Source organism: Actinia tenebrosa, unplaced genomic scaffold (genome assembly GCF_029948245.1).
Source record: "Actinia tenebrosa isolate PJP-AT-01 unplaced genomic scaffold, QUT_ActTen_1.0 PGA_scaffold4__44_contigs__length_22323623, whole genome shotgun sequence".
NCBI lineage: Eukaryota > Metazoa > Cnidaria > Anthozoa > Actiniaria > Actiniidae > Actinia > Actinia tenebrosa.
Window position 1 is genome coordinate 18,823,459 of NW_028292581.1, and position 20,300 is coordinate 18,843,758.

At 36.3% G+C, this 20,300-nt stretch overlaps 1 protein-coding gene and 3 non-coding genes across 4 annotated transcripts; all 4 read right to left on the reverse strand.

Annotated features, from left to right (window-relative positions):
• Positions 1-978: 978 nt before the first annotated feature.
• Positions 979-2,668, reverse strand: LOC148907408 (uncharacterized). The gene is made up of 3 exons (XM_089037061.1): positions 2,034-2,668; positions 1,558-1,645; positions 979-1,311 (listed from the first exon to the last, which is right to left on the reverse strand). Exons 1-3 carry the CDS (start codon positions 2,431-2,433, stop codon positions 1,062-1,064), a joined length of 738 nt encoding a protein of 245 aa, XP_088893187.1. The 5' UTR covers positions 2,434-2,668; the 3' UTR covers positions 979-1,061.
• Positions 2,669-10,817: 8,149 nt separating this feature from the next.
• Positions 10,818-10,888, reverse strand: Trnag-gcc (transfer RNA glycine (anticodon GCC)). The gene has a single exon. It is a non-coding gene; the product is annotated as a tRNA-Gly (tRNA).
• Positions 10,889-11,124: 236 nt separating this feature from the next.
• Trnag-ucc (transfer RNA glycine (anticodon UCC)) lies at positions 11,125-11,195 on the reverse strand. Its single transcript has one exon. It is a non-coding gene; the product is annotated as a tRNA-Gly (tRNA).
• An 856-nt stretch (positions 11,196-12,051) lies between these two features.
• Positions 12,052-12,122, reverse strand: Trnag-gcc (transfer RNA glycine (anticodon GCC)). The gene has a single exon. It is a non-coding gene; the product is annotated as a tRNA-Gly (tRNA).
• Between the last annotated feature and the right edge of the window lie 8,178 nt (positions 12,123-20,300).

A 20,300-nucleotide genomic window follows, 5' to 3' on the forward strand; every position in this document is an offset into this window, starting at 1 on the left:
AAATTCTAATGTTTTCTATTGTTTAATTAGCATTATTTTGTACTATTTAGTAAATTGTGTTTCACAGATATATTGCTTGCACTCTGTTTGCTCTCTAATGTCTTTTCCCAGGTCTTTCCTTACTTTCTGTAAGCAAGCATTTGTGCTGCACATTTTTTATTTGCATTTAACTTGATTTTCATTTTTGGATTATTATAAAATCTATATATGATATTAGAAATTTCTGCTAAGCAAAATAATAAGATATTAAGAGGCCGTCCGCGTAAGAACGGATAAGGCAAAATTTGACCCATCACCGATTTTCCTGATTTTCTTAGTAAAAGTCCACTATTATATGCAATGAACAATTATCACATTTATTTGAATCAATTCGGATTTTTAGGTACTTTACGAGACGGTTTTCGATGACACCTCAAAATTTGCAAATTCACCGTCGGGAAAGCTGCGATTAAGCTGTACATATCGGGCGCCGCCAAATTTTTTTACTAACTTAAATCAACTGAAAATTTTTACACATGAATTTTATAACTTTTGGTTATAATTAAAAGTTTTAACGATTAAATTTAATAACATTTTCACTGAGATATGATTATTTAAATATATATACTAAAATTCCTAAACGCGTTAGGCGCTAAAATACCTGCAGTTGAAGGCGATTTTCTCGAAAGTGGGACCTAACCTAGAGTTTAGTCTATTATAGCTCAAATGCACTAACACCAGTCTACAAACTTATGAAATAAAATTTGTGGGTACTCTTGTTTACGCTCCGTACAAGAAGTCGGCAATTCATTAAATTTCGCCAGGTTAAGCAAAACCGATAACTGCCGGTGCGATGAAAAAAGACCAAGTTTGGAATCAAAACTAACTGAGTATATCAAACAAGTCATTAAATACCAGTTTTACCTTTAAGTAAGCATGTTGAGTCTTTTTAAACATTTTAAAAACGTTTTTTAAAACGATATTTATTTTTTATTGGTACGATATGCAAATTAGGTTCACAAATTTGCATCAAACAACATGAAAGCGTGAAGTTTTATTTTTTCCCTGTGAGCCATTTCTAATTAATTAATCTGTAAATCCAAAGGTTCTCGGGAACAAGATATATTTCTTGCGATGTCATCCATCGCTGTATTATAAACATTTAGGACATCTTTGCTTTTGGTGTTCCCGTATGCCATAGTATGGCCAATTCCTGGAGTCCAACATGGACTGAGCATGGGTGAATCAGGCGCCGATATTTCACGGCAAGGAGTTGTTTTCATATCTGCGGTATGTGCGCTTATCACCAAATTCGCGTAACATTTTGCGGCTCTAAAAGTAAATGAAAAGTAACATTAAAGTGTTAGCAAAAAGAATCAAATGTAAATTTTATGGGAATGAAAACGCAACATTGTAACCCATCTTTTGCAAGACTAGTAAGACTACTGAAACACCCCGTTTAACTCGCGGATTGCAAATCCGTGTATTGTTTGTTCCTTTCCTACTTAGTCAGGCAAAAAGGGAAAAGGAAGCAACCGGTTGTAAAATAATAGATATATTTCAACTTGTTAAACTAACCTTTGATGATCATCGAGATGGGCTGTCTTTATGTTTTTCTTAGCTTGAATACGCTCAGCATGTTTCTTACGGCAACAAGTACACACAGCTATGTATATATAAAACAAATTCTGAATCAAAAGATCATTTATAGCAAAGATCCGCCTATATTCAACTTAAGTATGTTATACTGGCATTATGTTGATCACTGGTTGTCCGATTAAATAACTGCAATTTATCCAATCTTTTGAATGCGTTAAAAAAGGGGGAAGGGGGGGGGGGGGGGGGGGGACGAAATTCAAGTTTGGGCCCCGAAACGCCAAACCAAAACCAACACAAACCGAAAAATAGCCCGCATTGCGTTTTACGTTCAGTTTAGTTTTTAGTTTTACGTTTTAGTTTGGGGGGTCTCATCCTACGCCCTTGATATACATTTGCTTAACTTTAAACTAAAAAAAGGCAGAGATGAGTGCATGTACATTAAAGATAATACTTACATGATCCGACAGCTGTAGATATACCAAATAAAAGGTGTATTTCTTCGGCCATTTGCCAATTTATAACGTGTCTTCCCGCCACGCTCGTAGTTTTACCAGAATGATTCGGGTATTGACAAGACTTCGGTGGTCGCCAGAATCTTCCTAAAAGATGCCTGTGCTTTGGACATATGGTCATGGATGCGACATGAGTTGATGATAAGCCTCTGATTCCAGCTCTCGCTAAAATCAATTCGCTTTCTGTAATATCTAAGCATTGGGACAAGTGACAGTTCACTAAATGAGCAGAAATACTAGCATTGCACTCTGATAGCAGCACATGTGCGTCAGTGCCCCTACTGGATCCACATTCCGTCTGTAAGATTTCGTAAAAAGAACAACGGGTCGGCAAAGAAGACATTTCTCAACATAATACATCATTAGTTAAAAGTAGCTCGAACAAATATGACAAGGCTTCACAAGGCTTAGCTTGCTACGTAATACCATTCAGTCTGGTTTTAATTAAAAGAAATCTACAAGTTTTAGTACAAATGAACAATGCTAGCAAATCATCGAAGAAAAGAGAGAAAAGTCGCAAAGACATATCCTGGTAAAAAAACTATTTCTGTTTTGATTGGAAACATAGGGTATATAATATAGGTTCACAAGTGGAAAAAACTTCACGCTTTCATGTTGTTTGATGCAAATTTGTGAACCTAATTTGCATATCGTACCAATAAAAAATAAATATCGTTTTAAAAAACGTTTTTAAAATGTTTAAAAAGACTCAACATGCTTACTTAAAGGTAAAACTGGTATTTAATGACTTGTTTGATATACTCAGTTAGTTTTGATTCCAAACTTGGTCTTTTTTCATCGCACCGGCAGTTATCGGTTTTGCTTAACCTGGCGAAATTTAATGAATTGCCGACTTCTTGTACGGAGCGTAAACAAGAGTACCCACAAATTTTATTTCATAAGTTTGTAGACTGGTGTTAGTGCATTTGAGCTATAATAGACTAAACTCTAGGTTAGGTCCCACTTTCGAGAAAATCGCCTTCAACTGCAGGTATTTTAGCGCCTAACGCGTTTAGGAATTTTAGTATATATATTTAAATAATCATATCTCAGTGAAAATGTTATTAAATTTAATCGTTAAAACTTTTAATTATAACCAAAAGTTATAAAATTCATGTGTAAAAATTTTCAGTTGATTTAAGTTAGTAAAAAAATTTGGCGGCGCCCGATATGTACAGCTTAATCGCAGCTTTCCCGACGGTGAATTTGCAAATTTTGAGGTGTCATCGAAAACCGTCTCGTAAAGTACCTAAAAATCCGAATTGATTCAAATAAATGTGATAATTGTTCATTGCATATAATAGTGGACTTTTACTAAGAAAATCAGGAAAATCGGTGATGGGTCAAATTTTGCCTTATCCGTTCTTACGCGGACGGCCTCTTAATTTCTAATTATACAGTTTCTTTCAATAAATGTTTTTATTCAACAATTTAACATACCAAACCTGCAAAGTTCTTTCAAAAGTAATTATAAACATTTTCTTTAAGACTGTTGTCCAGTGTTCTTTGGTATTTTACAGTCTAAATATCAAGGGATGATTACATTCTTACATTTCTTATTGATAATGATATAAAACCTTTCAATCAATTAATACAATTAGTAAATATCAAGGGATGATTACGTTCTTACATTTCTTAATGATAATGATATGAAACTCTTCAAACGTTAATTACAGCTAAATGAACATTTAAAACAGCTGTTGGTTTTGCTTGAATTGAAACGAATTGAATTTTGTCATGATATTTAGTGGAGGCTTTGATTATGGTTGCTTGCTTTAATGACGATTAATTCGGTATACTTATTCTGGTGCTTAACTTGATATAATGTGTGTAGAGAGAGAGGAGAGAGAGTCATATTACATTTGTTACATAATAGAACCTAATGTTGCGTGACAAGTATATATTATTACATCCCCCTTTCCATTAAAGAAAAAAACTAATTTTATGAAACGCTAAAAATTATCTTAATAGAAAAAATATCATATGTAATAACAGTAATACTACTTGCTCATGCTTGCAAGTGTCTAATTTTTTTTTTTTTTTTTTGTTTTTTTTTTTTTTTTTGTTTTGTTTTGTTTTGTTTTGTTTGTCTTTAAACGTATCTGTTGGGCGGTCTTACGATTCTTCCACTTCGGGTAATTGTGGTCCCAGGAGCGTGGCTTCCGTTGCTTTCAAGAGGTTCTGAATTGCCTCTGGTCTCTGTTAGTTCTTGATATTCACTGGTAGGTTGCTCTGCCGCTGGGGGTGCTTCTCTGATATGACACCTGTTGCGTCGAAGCTCACTTCCAGTTTGTGACGTCACTAAATATGAGCGTGGTGCTTCAAGCTTTTCCTTGACGACTGCAGGCTCCCACTTCTTGGTCGAAGGATTCTGAATGGTGATGTAGGTACCTCTTGCTAGCTCGGGTAGAGGTCTGACATTACGATCGTGGTAGAACCTTTGGATTTCTTGTTTCTCCCTTAGCCGGTCGGTGATTTGATCACTGTTGGCACTCCTGTTGATGGTGCGGGGTAGGTTATCTTGTAGCTTTCTTCCGAAAAGTAACTCAGACGGCGATGGGAGTTTATTGTCAATGGGTGTGGTGCGTAGACAAAGCAGGGCCATACTGGGATCCTGTCGTTTCTCGAGTGTCTTCATGAGAACACCTTTGACTGTTTTAACTTGATTTTCTATGAATCCATTTCCTTGTGGGTAGTGTGGAGAACTGGTTACGTGGTGGAAACCATATTCGTTGGCAAATCCTTGGAATGCTACACTGTCGTACTGAGGGCCGTTATCTGAGCGGACTATTTTTGGGATTCCCTGCTCGCTGAAGATTTGCTTCATCGCATTAATGACAGTTCTGCTATTACTCTGCCCTTTGGGCATCTTCCTGACGAATGGGTATTTGGAGTAAAAGTCAGAGATCAGAAGGTATTCAGAGTCGTGTAAGTGGAACAGATCAGTTCCTATGGTGTACCATGGCCGAGGAGGTATCTCAGTTGGCAGCAACGGTTGTCTGGCATTAGATGCCTGATGTTGTTGGCAAATGGGGCATGATTGGGTAATCTTATCAATATCGTTGTTAAGGTTCTTCCAGTACACAGAAGTTCTGGCTCTGAGCTTTGTCTTTTCAGCTCCTTGGTGTGCTGCGTGAAGCTTCTGTAGAATGTCATTTTGAAGCGTTACGGGAATGATGATTCTTTGACCTTTTGTTAGTATTCCGTCATCTATTCCTAATTCGTCTCTGAATGACCAGTAAGGCTTTAGGCTCTTTGAGATTTCTTTGATGGTTGATGGCCAGCCTTCGTAGATGACTTGCTTGAGGGTGGCTAATTCTTGGTCTGCCCTGGTGTTTTCACGAATCTTCTCAATCATGGTCTTGCTAAATTGAGGGTACACCTCATGTACTTGGACTTCCATGTTTCCAATGGGATGGTGATCTTCTGGTGATAGACGTGAGAGTGCATCTGCTATCAACATGTCTTTGCCGGGTATGTACTTGATTTTCAGGTCGTATGGCTGCAATCTTAGTAGCATTCTCTGTAACCTGGGTGGTGCAGATATCAGATGCTTGAGGTGAATACTTTCTAGAGGTTTGTGGTCGGTAAACACTGTGAATGGTCGCCCGAATAGATAAGTATGAAATCTCTCACAACCGTATACTACTGCTAGAAGTTCCCTTTCGATGTTAGCGTATCTTGCTTCGGTTTCAGTTAGCGACTTGCTTGCAAAAGCGACTGGTTTGCCATCTTGGAGTAAGGATGCTCCAATACCCTTGGTCGAGGCATCAACTTGTAGGGTTACTTCCTTTCTATCGTCGAAATATGTTAGGGTGGTTGTATCAGTGATTGACTTCTTTACTCGCTCAAATGCTGCTTGGTAGTTGGCGTTCCAAGTGAAGACTTGGTTATCTTTGAGTAGACCTCTTAAAGGTGCTGTAAGTGTGCTTAAGTTGGGTATGAAAGGACTCATGTAGGTTGCTAGTCCTAGGAAGGTTTGAAGATCTCGGCGGTCTCCTGGCTGTTTCATCTGCTTCAGGGCGGACACCTTTGCAGGGTCGGGCTGTATTCCAGCTTCGCTACAGATGATGCCATAGAATTTGATCTTATCTTGCTTTATGTGACATTTGTCTGGATTGAGCTTTAACCCAGTCTTCTCACATCTTTGGATCATGCTGTGCAAGTTTTGGTCATGTTCTTCTTCTGTTTGGCCATAGACTACTATGTCGTCGACGATTCCAATGACTCCGTTACAGCCTTCGAAGGTCTGGTCGATTTTGGATTGGAATACGTCTTGTGACATACGGAGGCCGAATGGCATTCTCAGAAACCGATACCTGCCAAACGGGGAGTTGAAAGTTGTGAGGTAACTTGATTCTTTGTCGAGGACGACGTTCCAGTATCCGCTTTTGGCATCTAGAATTGAAAAATGCTTGGCTCCGCTGAGTTTGGGGAGAATTTCTTCTAGTGTTGGCGTAACGTGGTGGTCACGTTGAATGGCGGCATTAAGATCTTTAGGATCCAGACATATTCTTATTCTACCGTTGGGTTTGCGTCTATAGACTAGGCTGTTGACCCATGCGGTGGGTTCACCTTCTCGGACCTTTGTGATTATTCCTTGTTCCATCATCTCGTCTAGCTCTAGCTTGATATCATCCTTAAGGCTGATTGGTACTCTTCTTGGTGGGTGAATCACAGGGGCTATGTTGGGGTTCAGCGTGATATGGTATTCGCCTTGGAATTTTCCGATGCCGTCGAAGCAGGTGGGGTATTTGGATAATAGCTGTGCTTTACTTTCTATCTTCTGGCTCGTAGCGTGGTTTGTTTGACTTTGGCTGTGTGGTTGTTTGGCATCATCCTGTGTTTCCACAGAACAGTTCAGTGTAATTAGCCTTAAATCTAGTGCTGTTGGCAAGCCTATGATTGCACGGCCTGGCGCGTTGGTGATGTAGAAAGGTGCTTTGGTTTGCAATTTGTTGTGTGTGCATTCTATATCATATATGCCTAGTTGACCGATTTCTGATCCGCCGTATGCTGTGAGCTTTGTTGCTGATGGCTTTAGGGCTTTAGGTAGCGGGTTTCCGTCTGGACCAATTTTCTCCGGAAACATCTGTTTGAAAAGTCGAATTGGTAGGATGTTGGCTTGTGCTCCTGTGTCTACCTTGGCCTTCAAGTTTGCAGCTTGTGCGTTTCGCATGTTGGCCAATTGAACGCCTAGTGTTGCGTATACTTCATCTCTGGGTTTAGTATTGACGTTATCGACACTTATTGATTCAAAATTCAATGAGTCAAAATGTTCATGTAAATCATTTGTGTTCACCATCTCATGGACGCGCTTGTTTTTGTGACGTGCGTCTTGTGTGCTGTCTTGATATGATGGTTTTTTGTCTTGTGTCGTATGTTGGTTTGTGGGCTGTTGTGTGGACCTGTTCTTTTGACGGCACATTTTACTCCAGTGGTTAGCTCTGGAGCAGTAATTGCATGTAGAGCCATATGCGGGACATTTTCGGTATTCGTGATTGTTTCCGCAGTTTCCACATTTTCTCATGCTCCCGGTTCCGGATTTTCCTATGGCGTGCACGCTTTGGTTGTCAAGCGGTTTGTTGGATAGCTGTGCTATATGCGCCATCGTTGCTTCGTAAGTTCGGGCGTATTCGATTGCTTTGTCAAGCGTTAAGTCGTTTCCGTGCTCTAGTATTCGCTCTTGAGCTTTAACATGCTTAGTGCCTATAATCAATTGTTCAATCAGGCGTTCTTCTAACTCCTGTTGATCTCTAAACTTGCATTTATTTGCATGATTCCTGCACCTAGTCATGAAATCATCAGTGCTCTCATCGTTATTTTGTTTTAGATGTTGTAGCTGATATCTTTCTAATCTAAAGTTAGTTTTAGGTGCAAGATGCTTTTCGAATTTGGACCAAATAAAGTCGGGCTTTGTTTTGTCATCGTCGTCGGCCCACGTGAAACTGTTGTATATATCAACGCCTTGACGGCCTATCCAAAGTAATATATATGAGGATTTTTCTACATCTGATTTCTTTGAGAACGGACCGGTGAATATTAATTGGCAATATTGTTTAAATCTAGCAAATTTGTCGGTGATATCGGCTCCAGCTTGCCAGTTCATAACAGGGGGCGTGAACCCTGTCGCCATGCTTGATGTGTTTCTTGCCGAAAAAACGCTTATTTCTTAATATTACTGACCTTCCAGTGTCTTGTGTGTTTAGTGCTTTACTTCTGACACCATGTCATGATATTTAGTGGAGGCTTTGATTATGGTTGCTTGCTTTAATGACGATTAATTCGGTATACTTATTCTGGTGCTTAACTTGATATAATGTGTGTAGAGAGAGAGGAGAGAGAGTCATATTACATTTGTTACATAATAGAACCTAATGTTGCGTGACAAGTATATATTATTACAAATTTGTCTAAATTTTTTCAACGGTCGAACTATTAAAGAACTATTTTAAACGTTTAGCTAAACAATACCTCTATCAATCTTAGTTAATATTTAGCCTATTCAAATGTAAGGTGTTCAACTTTGTCATTTTTGATTTCGAGTTTCATATTGTGCGACAGTAAAATGATTTCACTAAGTTTGTCTTCTTCCATGTTATTTATATCGAAAACTTCACCGCCATATTTCAGCTGGTGTTGTTTAAGAATAGCTTCTAGGGTATCTTGAAATAGTGAATAATAAACTGTATCACTATTGTTTGGCAATACTGCTGACACACGAGCAGTGATGGTTTTGGTACTATTCTTTATGAGGCAATAATTTTGACAATTTTTGCATCTCAAAACGACTGAATCTTGCCTAAATGGAAGTCGTTTGGCGCAGTTCACACAATTATAATATGTGATAATATCTACACTACGGAAATTAGAGCATCTTACTTCAGTATTGTTGTTCAAAGGTTCGAAGTTCTGCTCATGAAGATTCTTGGTTTGTTCGACGTGTGAGACGTTCACATCACCATAATATTTTGTTGATAAGTCAGTAGTCATAAATTTGTCAGTGTTGTCGTAATTTTGACCCATGAATGGCTCATTTGCTATCTCGTGAGAACTAGTAAGAGCTTTGCTAGTCTGGCTAAATTTCAAGCTAAAGTCTTCGCGGACCGACCCATTTCGAAAGCGCTCGACGTCTTTTAGTGTGGGTCTACCACGACGGGCGTTTGCGTCTGTATGTGAAATGAGCGTAAAGGGTATAATTCTTTCCAAAACTTCCTTCACGAAACACAGCATTCAATATATAATTCCGTTCTTCGACAAGCGAATAGTCTGATGAACACGATACCTTTGCATTTCTCGAACCCAGTTTTCCAAGACTGGGCTAGGAACGCCTGGGACCATGACCCCATTTTGGCGACCAAAAAAAGAAAAAAAAACAGAGGGTAATTTATGACTCGGGCTTTTTTCTTCGAAAGCCCGAGTAATAAAGTAAGGGGTTCCCTAGACAAAATTAATACTTGTGCTGTCACAGACTGTTCGCCATGGAGTTCTCGAAGCCGGGCGTTCGACTCCGTCAATCACTATATTTGTTATGTGAAAAATCAAAAACCTGGCATCGTCATCCTGCTATTTTTAATTGTTACATAATTGAAACATGTCAACGAAGGGACAACGCAGGGATATGTTAGTGGCCCTTATTCAGAAAAGCGTAAAGAAATCATATTTCGTGTAGCTAAACACAGGGTTCCCGACTTGAAAACTCGCAAGCTGAACGAACAGATTCTTACATCAATCCTGCTTTTCTGCCAGTACCGACATATCCGGTTGCCGAAACTCAGCTATCTTTCTTCGTTTAACTAAATCAGGGTTCCCAAATATTTTAACTCAAAATTTAAAGTTATTCTATTTATTCATTTATTTATTTATTATTTATCATTATTTTTTGAATGGTAGGTGTACGACCCGAACAAGCGGAACCACCTGTTTGGCCACTTTCCGAAGTTTAAGGAGGCATTATCATATAGAACTAGGAAAATTCAGAGTTAAGACATTTGGGAACCCTGTGTTTAGCTAAACAAACCTTTCATCTTCGACTCCCAACATTTAGAAGGGTCTCTTGACAGGAGCTGATATGTCTTTGTATCGTTTTTTGTTAACATGCTCATTTATGCCATTTTAATCTAGCTAACCATTCTCTTTCTGACTTCATTGTTTTCGGTCTTTCTTTGCTTAACGGCAACAATGATTGTCGCAAGACCAAAGAAATGCGGCTTATTCACCTATTGGGCACTCTTAGTCCCAACGGGATTAATGAACGCTTTATTTTCAACTAACCTTTTCTTTTGTCTTTTGATTGTTTGTTTTTGTTTCCTTGCCTACCTTGCTCTCATTGGTTTCTTTTGTCTTATTCTATCATATATACACTCCTTTCTACCACTTCTTTCTCTTTTACTCCGACGAAGGACTAGCGTCCGAAACGTTCAGTAAGTTTTTTCATCTTTTCACGGTGTATAATTTACCTTTTCATCATTACTGTTTCATTAGAAACACCGACGCAGCTCACACTAGTTTTTAGCTAGTTATATCTATTTATTTATTTATTTAAGATAATACTTAACCAGGATGCTTTTTCACTTTAGTGATTTTCAAGAAGGTCCTGTAAAACCAATGATATGTAACAAAATTGAGTAATGAAAAAAAATTGATGAGATGAAATACGAATTGATATATAACAATATAATTGTTATAATGCTAGTGACCTAATAGAACTCCAAAAAAAAGATTCTTTGCACTGGCCGGGAATCGAACCCGGATCACCCGCGTGGCAGGCGAGTATTCTACCATTGAACCACCAGTGCCTTTCTAATTTTAATGTTTCCATTAACATTAGTACATTTACTAAAATGTTCCTAACATTGGTTATAAGAACGTAAGAGAATATTGACTTTTATATTCCCTAAAATAATATTGAAAAAATTATATAAGGAAAACACATCCAGGCTGAAGGGTCTAAGATCTCAATGGGTCACTCTTATAGCTCAGTATCTCATAGATCTACCAAAAATTATTTATTGGCTTCCTTTACAAAATAGAATGCACTGGCCGGGAATCGAACCCGGGTCACCCGCGTGGAAGGCGAGTATTCTACCACTGAACCACCAGTGCTTTCTTGGATTATTTTTATTCTAAAAAAAAATCAAAAACGTACTATTTTGAAGACAAAGGCAAATGCATTCATTGAAGTGGGACAACTTAGTTAAGTTAGGTACTAAAGATTAACAATTGTATAAAGGCTTTGCACCATCACGTGATGGCAGCCATGCTAAATGGCAGGACCAATACAGTCGTTTTACATGAGAAAGAATTCAATACCCAAGAGCAAAGGGATTTTATTGTTCTTCCATCTAACCACTGGCAGCCCAAGCTGTATATTATGGACGCCGGCACGTGATGATGCAAAACCTTTATTATAGTCGTGATGTACAGTCATCCAAAATGTTGCCATATCATGTTTTATTGTGGTTTTTTTTGTTTGTTTGTTTGTTTGTTTGTTTGTTTGTTTTTTTGTTTGCTTGTTTGTTTGTTTTTTCAAAAAATGATTGAAGATTAAAAGAGTGATGCAAATTCCAATCAAATTGCAAAACCAGGAGTCGCATGAAAAGTGCTGATTGAAACAAGGTTGATGCGTGTAGCATAATCAGTCAATCAGTTTTGCAATTATTCCCTTCATTGGACAATCACATAACAAAATAAAACTCAGCCGCCATATTGGTTGCGCCATCACATGACCCACATAGCAACCCACCGTAACTAAGCCGCCATGACAGTAGTGTCGTTAACCAGATTTGGACCGCTCGGAATGTCTATGGGAGGATTTTGTAGTGTTGTTAATTGAATAGCTGGGTAAAAGAGAATCCAAAATATAGGGATTTTAGAGTTTATATATTTTTTCTAATTAATAATCAGATAGTGATTGTACAGCTTAACTCAATTTTATTCACAGTAAAATAAAAATAATTGATGCACTGGCCGGGAATCGAACCCGGGTCACCCGCGTGGCAGGCGAGTATTCTACCACTGAACCACCAGTGCTCTATTTAAAATATTATGTTTATGAAAATAAGAATAAAAATACATTCATTGAAAGGGGATAACTGAGGTGCGAAAGTTTTACGCTAATTTCTGGTCTTGATGTACAGTCATCCAAAATGTCAATGACACGTGGTCTGAAATGGGAAAAGTTTCATATACGGGCTAAAAGAAATTAGCTTTTCACTTGAACCTGTCAGTCAAGGAAGTCAGGATATTTGGTTTGTTTTGGTAGAGACTAAGAACTGTCAACCAATGCACTCGTGTAAAGAGACTTACACTTTAATAATGTCTGGATACGGTTGGCCATTTAATCAACTAAAACTACAAAAACAGACATGTTGATTTTGAAGCATTTCACTACAAATAGGTTTATTACCTAGGTTTGTAGTTGAAGATTTCTTTTTTTGAAGACGAAGAGGAAGAGTTTCAAGTCTTTTAAAAAAAGAATGAGATGAAGAAAAAGAGAGAGAAAGCAGTTCATAGCATTGTAAAGTTTTCACAGGAACATATTGCATCTTCTCTTGGTGACATAAGGATTCTCTAAGTCCCAGCAAAATGACGTTATTTTAGATTGCTTAATAAATAAATCTTCAAACTACTTGAATTTTTGACTTGTATTTACTTTCTTTCGACAGGTTATAGACTAAACACTTTTAAGACGTATTCCCTAAAAAAATATTTAATAAACGCGAAGGCTTATTTATTTAACATTCGTGAAAATTCTCTGAGAGACGAATTTTGGTAAATTGAATGTCAAAGAATGATAGAAAAATTAAATATCTTCCCTTCTAACGATCACATATGGCTTGCTTTCTGATTTTCTATAGAAATGAATCAAACATTTTTATTATAATTTGATTTTTAATGAAAAGCTTAGATATAAAAAAAATCTTTTTTTGATTTTAATAAAACTAAAGCTACGTAATACTGCCCTTTGTGACGTCCAAACTTTTCAAAGCGTGTACGTTGCTTCTGAGATGGCTCTTTTTAATATCCTGACAAGGGCATTGATTTCCTAGCAAAAATTAACGATGCAATTCAATTGTCGTCTTAAAATTTGAGTTCTACGTTTCCTTTGGTTTAGGATGAAAAAAGTCATTTGAAGAGGAAATCTGTCACATTCTAGAAATAATCTCGAATCCGGTGTAAAATGAAGAGAGGCAAATTTCAACGAAACTCATATCTTACGTACGTTTGAAGAAGAGAGCACACCTACTTCCGTGCCAGAGGGAGTGATTCGCTTCCTAGCACAAACATCAAAAGTAGAACTTCGTGTAAGCTAATATCATTCATAGATGTACTTTTGCACAGCCTCAGGGTAAAAATAAGAATTAAACTAAAAGAAAGAACAGACTTCTAATATAATTGATTACTGAAAGTCAATAGAGGACCCTATTCGAAAATAGTGGCCGTAAATTTGAGTTGAATTGAAATAGAAAACCTATAGAGCGATAGATAAGAAAGAGAACTAGTAACTCTACAAATAGTCATTATGTAAGGTGTTATATCGGCCGAGAAAACTTAAGTTGAAAATTGACAAATTTACAGAGGCTTTTGTATGACGGACTGTTGCCCGTAAGAGTCCTTTTTTCAGTTTGTTATTTTTCTGGATACTTTTTACAATGCTAAACTTTGGTTTTCATGTGGTATTTTCTCTTTCTCTTTTCTTTTTATCAAAGAAATATTTCATCGTTCATTATAAATCTTTTTTATTGATTTTCGTGTTTCTATTTTTTATAAACATGATTTCATTTGTTTGGTTGTTTTTTCTTGCTTTTTTAATGTTTGTATCTGACGTTTTTGGTATTTGAGAATACATTTCTCTGGGGAATAAGCTCACACCTAGATTTAATGTAAAAATTAGATTAATCTTGTAAAATCACACAAGGAATTAAACAGGCTTTGAGTACTCTCAGTATTAAATTATATATTTCAGTCAAGTAAATAAAGTAGCGTTAAAAGACTTAACACAAGTATATTGAGAAGAGCGGTTTATGTATACTGCATTAGATTATATAATAGAATATTTATTTTGTTATGTTTTTCAGGAAATGCATAGGAAAAAAGAAAAGAAAAGAAAAGAAAAGAAAACCACTTGAAAATCCTTTAGTATTTGACGTTCGTCAATATCCTGCCCCTCCCCCCTCCCCCCCCCCCCCCCCCCCTCCCTCCGATTGTTTGTACTGAAAATTCAAGCAAAATATCTGCTCCCACTCTGTTGCTTTTGATCGGTGCAAAATATCACGCCATCAGCGATTTTCACTTTCTGATCACGTGCACTTGTTTATTTTCCCGATTATTGTCACGTGCAACTTATTTCCCGGTAGAGATACATTTGGATTTAACTAGTGTCACGTGGTCGTCATCTTTCAACCAATGAGATTGTTCGTTATATCGGAAAATTTCGTAGCTATATAACAATACCTTTTGAATGTGATTTTTATAGACTTTGAAAATTATCTACATCATCGTCTCAACATTAATTGCAAAATAATTCATCCATAAAAGAATAAAAAATAAAAAATCCTAAAATTCGTTTTCCCGGGTTAATAGCAACAAGCAAGAAGCTGACAACTTAAATAATAATGCTGGATATTTTATTTCGAGAATATGACAATCAATAACAAACCTAACAAACATGTGTCTATCTGAAGCTAAAAACTATCAATAATACCAAAACTAATAAAATAATAAAAAATAATATAGGAATTATTTATAAAGTGAATAAATGATGATAATAATTTGAATTAATATTTTAATCAATTTTATCAATATTCCAATTCATTGGTTTAAATCTTTAACGGATTTCTGTATCTTCATCAAAGGGACGAGGTGTCTCATTTGAAAGAAGTAAAATGGTTGCCATTTGAAGTAACTATTAATCCTCGCTTTATGATTATAGTACCAATTTCTTCGATCTTAGCATTTCCAAAACACCAAATTATATCTGCGTCTGTGAATAATAATGAATCATTCAATAAATCCCTAGCGCAATATCTAGGAATATCACTCTTTGATGAAAGTAAAAACGTGGATAGAGAATTGATGCTAGAAGACTTGCTTGTCGAATTCCAGTTCTGATTCCTGCGAACTCTACGTGTAAATAAAGCTTAGTTTATTTTCACGAAAAGTTTTTTTTTCTTTGGAGAAGCTCTCCTGTTTGCTATCCAATACACCTTTTTGTTCATAAACGCGGTTAGAATATATTTCAGTTTGTAGAGTGATTCCAAAGATTAATTTACTAGGAAAAAGAATTCTAAATTCTACAAAGTGAATTGCAGCTCAAGTAAGCAGTGAATTATCATTTACACTTACGTTTTTATCCATAATATATTTCTTCACATTTTATCGTACTACAGATAAGCCACTAATTTGTTCCACGGCTTTTAAGTTCTGTTTTGTTTTCCGTAAGCGTAATGGCTTATCATACGCATTTTAACTTTTATCGTAACAACTTATCAGTGCTTTAACACCAGTTTTAACCTCTGTTCTAGCCAGCGTTTCTATTCTTGGAAGACTTACCGTTATTCGTCTTCTTCTATTATTCGTTTGTTTTGCTGTACTACTTAATTAGTTACACACCAAATTAAAGAAGATTCTTGTAAAGGATTTCAAAGAATAAAAGACAAGGGAGAGATACGATTGCTCACGCGCTCATTTCAACATTTTTCATAACTGGAAAAGAATTCGAAATGCATTTTTCATTAAAAAAAGTCATTTTACAACAACAATATGTTAGACTTAAGTTTCCCCAAGTTTTGGAATTTTATAAACTTATGCATGCTGACAATTAAAATAGCACAAAATATGAAAGAGTTAAACTTAAATCATCCCACGTACACACAAGAGCATGCGCAGACGATTTTTTTCTCTCGTTTGTCAGCCGCCTCGTCTCGATCCCTAACTAGTTCATTGCTGTAGTTTGTTTTTCTGCTGTCCTTGGCCTAAATTTTGAGCCAGGTAAAAAATACAGAAAAAAGTGGATAGTTATATTTTTAGTACGCTGAAATGGCTGAAAAAATAAAATAAAAATGATAATGCTTGCTAGCTAAATGAAATAAAAAATAACCTCACTTATAACAATTGGCTCGTGACTTTTCAGACTATTTCAGGTGATAAAAAGTTTATGAAATTATTTTGTTTTGAGTTGTATTTTTAAATTCATTTCTACGAGTTTATAAAAAGAAATATAACTTTATTTTATCCCATGCCTACACCGTCCATTTCTGATAACCGATTGATCCACAACCATTTAATAAATTGACATACTTTTTTTAAACGTAAACAAAGCAGAAATAAATCAGGGTGTGAGGAATAATGGCTAGAATCTGATCGCTTCTCAAACAATTGAAGGCGGACGTTCACGCGATTGCGTCCAGATTGACTCATAGGATGTAGTTTAATAAGACACTTCATTATTTACCTTAAAAGCATGCAATTCAGACTTCACATTTTTCAGGAACGTCTTGAAACGTCTTTCCTAGATGAATCAGACATTGTTTGTCTTCGGGGATCTTAGACGAGACAAATTGGCACAAGTATTGTAAATGTTGAATAGCTACATATACAAACGGCAGATGAAAATGTTCTTATCGTCCGACCGAGTCTGACTAACTGCCTTCGACTTTTTAATTAAAAGAACAAAAATTAATTATTTCCCACGTTGTTGAACTCGGCATTTTGTGTCGTGTGCTCTTTTCTTTTCTTCTCCTCTGTCGTAACCATTTTTATATTGAAACATAAAACTACTGACTCTAAAGCTCGTATTCTCGAGAAACTCAACATACAATAGAAACAAAAGGTGTGATTCACTTGATAGTGATTCATTCAATCCACCGGATACTTTCACGTTATCACCTGTACTTGATTTCTGATTTGGTACGGAACTTTTTTTAATGAATGTTAAAGTGACATGTGCTAGGACTACGAGACACTGATAAATATTGTGGGATGACTTGCCTTACTTCTCGCCTTCAAACAAAATTACCTAACTTATATAGTTTTATATCAAAATCTTACCTCTCTGGGTTGATCTAAGTTAGGGCACGGCTAACTCAAAGATCGAACCCCGAAATAACCTGTGGGCTGGTCTAAGTCAGGGCACCGCTTAACTTACAGATCCAACCCTGATATAACCTCTGGGCTGATCAAAGTTAGGCAAGGCTAACTCACATTGATTGCATCCTAAAATAATCTCTTGGCTGATCTAAGTTATAATTAGGGCATGGATAACTTTCAGATCGAACCCTTAAAACAACCTCTGGGCTCATCTTAGTCACGGGCACTGCTAGCTCACAGATTGGAACCTCAAATAACCTCTGGGCTGATCTAAGTCAGAGCAAGGCTAACTTATAGATTGAACCCTGAAACAACCTCTGGGCTGACCTAAGTCAGGGCACGACCAACTCGCAGATGGAACCATGAAACATGGAGTCTGGTGGTAGAGGCCAATGATGCCATCATGCACACATTCTATATTGTAATTGTAAATAACGAAAGAGGGAGGTACGTTGGCCGGTGCTACAACTGAGGGGAAAAAAACAGTCGTTCGCGTTTCCCTCTCATCCAGTAGTTTTATCTCTAAATATGTGCCCTCAAAATGCAGCACTCACGGAGTGTTTCAGGTGCTAGTCTGTGAGGGCGGTGGGGACGAAGTGACATATAATAAGGTGTCGGTAAGGAACCCCTGATTAGAGCTCTCCACTTTAATGGGAGTGTCGATATATCCTGTATCAATTTTCATTTAAGACTTTAGACTTGATAAATAAAATAACTCACTTTGTACATTTAATTTCAACTTCCTACTTCAATTTCAAGTTTGATCAAATGAGATACTTTTTAATACTTTTAGTCAGCATCAGTTCAGCTGTTTTTAATTTTATTTTATAAAATTCACTACAAAAATCTCGATTAAAAACGCCTCAAGATATCGTCCATCTCAATCACGTTTAAAGCTTACAAATTAGTACTCTTTGGTGGTCTTATTTGATTATCGGTTTGCCTTTATTAATATCGAATAAAAAAGTTTAGACTGGCTACCTTTGCTTGTCCTACGACCATAGATCAGATTTTATTCGCGAGACATTTCAAAAAAATCAATGAATATGTTGTCTGTCAAATCCTACGAACATTTCTGGCAGCTTGGTAGACTGCAAGGCTTGTCTATACAAACATCACGTTTGAAGTCTCTCTATTAGCTTTCTCAAACTGTCTTACTTCGTAAAGTAGGCCCTACGATCGGTCAAGATAGAGACTATACGACGAAGTCAGTAATATTTATCAGTATATATAGGAAAGGAAGCTTTCGGGAAACAATAAACTTGAATCAGAATGGACTCGGTATTGTAAAAGGGGGAAACTCGATCTTTATCACGTGCGATAAAGACAATGAAGTTGACAGAGTTTAAGATGACAAACTTGTACAATCATGGCAGTTTTTGTGGCCGCCTTGTTGGTTGAAGTTAGCAAAAGCTTTCTCTATTTCTCTCTCTCTTTATTTTCTTATTTTGTTTTTTCTTTTTTTCTTTTTGTTCTATCACCCTAAAAGGACGGCTTTGTCTTTCATTTTTTGAATAATATAAATGATTGCAAACAACTTTAAACGAGGGCGAATTGTTTCCTAATGCCTTTCAGTCAGTCGGTTTGTATGGGTAGCTAATCTCAACCGACCAACATATATAACGGCCATGTTTTCGATGATGTGATTGCAAATCAGTCTAAAAACAGCACTAAAATGATTTTTCAGAACCGGCCATCGAGTTCTTTGTAGAGCTATTGCAAATGAAGCCTACTAGGCTGCTAACGAACTCAATTTGCAGTCAAGCTGTTCACAGATGAACGTCAAGACATCTCAAACAGGTGTTAGATCTTGACATGACGAACGACAATCCAGATTACTTTAGTATTGGCTTCGAATAAAGTTAATTTATTAGTACTTTTCTTGATATCATTTATTAATAAAACTCAGTTTTGAAAGGTCTTCAAAGCTTGGTGTCGAAAGAAATTTGTGAAAGTAAGATTAGGCTTGTGATAAAAAGAAAAAAGAAAGAAAGAAACAAGGAAACAAAGAAATAAAGAACGAAAGAAAGGAAAAAAGAGAGAAAGGAAAAACGAAATAACACCAGCAACAGTAACACATAAAAAATTATATATATATATATATATTAGGTTCAACATTTTGATAAAGAAAAAATACTTTCTGTTCCTTTTTGCAGTAATGTTTGGTTTTAGAACAATTTTTCGTCTGGAACGAGGATAATTCCTGTTGAGTCCAGAACTACTAGATTACATCTGCTAAGACGATCAAGGATATGGCCAACTATATTAAATCTCAAAATATCAAAATTTCGTCATTTTTAATAAAATTGTATTCTCAAATTGCTAGATCAAGCAGGATGAATCTTGTTTAAGAAAGATCATGAGCTTTTAATGACAGCGACTTTAATTTTTTTAATTAATTTTTTCATGTTTGATATATTTTTGTCCTTGTCTGAGACAAATTTGGATTTAAGTTGGCGTTTTTTTATTATTATTGTTTTTGTTCAAAAAATATCTTCACAGTCGGTAAAAATAGATTTTTTTTCAATATTTTGAATATCAGTTAGTACACTAACAATAAAGTATTTTGCTATCACACAATTCATTAACTTTTTGGCATTCTCCATCTAGAGACTAATAAGATCTAACGAGCTGTACTATCCGTCAAAGGTAATCGCAACAATTCCCAATCCAAACATTCTGTCTATATGGAAATGAATTCTTCCTTCTTAAATCTAATTTAGTGAAATCTAAATTGAAATTTTCAGATGTTCAGGTAATAGAGGAGCATTCTGGAATTGAGGGTTTATATTTTACACGCAAACATGGATTTATACAAAGATTTTCTCTGTAATCTCATAACCTTGTTATTTTAAATAGCAATAAAGCCGGAAAATCTCGTTAGAGCTTTTTTAAGAGCCAGTTTGATACCGGTTGATTTTTTCTGCGACTTTGTTTTTTGCTTCAGCCCACACGTAAGCTGTCATCTTGCAGGTTCATTATACAAAAGAATGATACCAAGGGGCTAAAAATCTTAAGTAGGATCACCGGAACTTGATTTCTCGGCAGTCGCTCATGCGGTAATGGGCAAAAGTGTAGAAGCTTGGATGATCTTCAATTGGAAGCGGTTTTTTTTCTTTG

Coding starts and splice junctions, on each gene's coding strand:
- LOC148907408 (XM_089037061.1), bottom strand. CDS start 2,433: ATGTCTTCTTTGCCGACCCGTTGTTCTTTTTACGAAATCTTACAGACG. Junction 1,646..2,033: donor ATCTACAGCTGTCGGATCAT/GTAAGTATTATC, acceptor ATATATACATAG/CTGTGTGTACTTGTTGCCGT. Junction 1,312..1,557: donor CATCTCGATGATCATCAAAG/GTTAGTTTAACA, acceptor ATTTACTTTTAG/AGCCGCAAAATGTTACGCGA.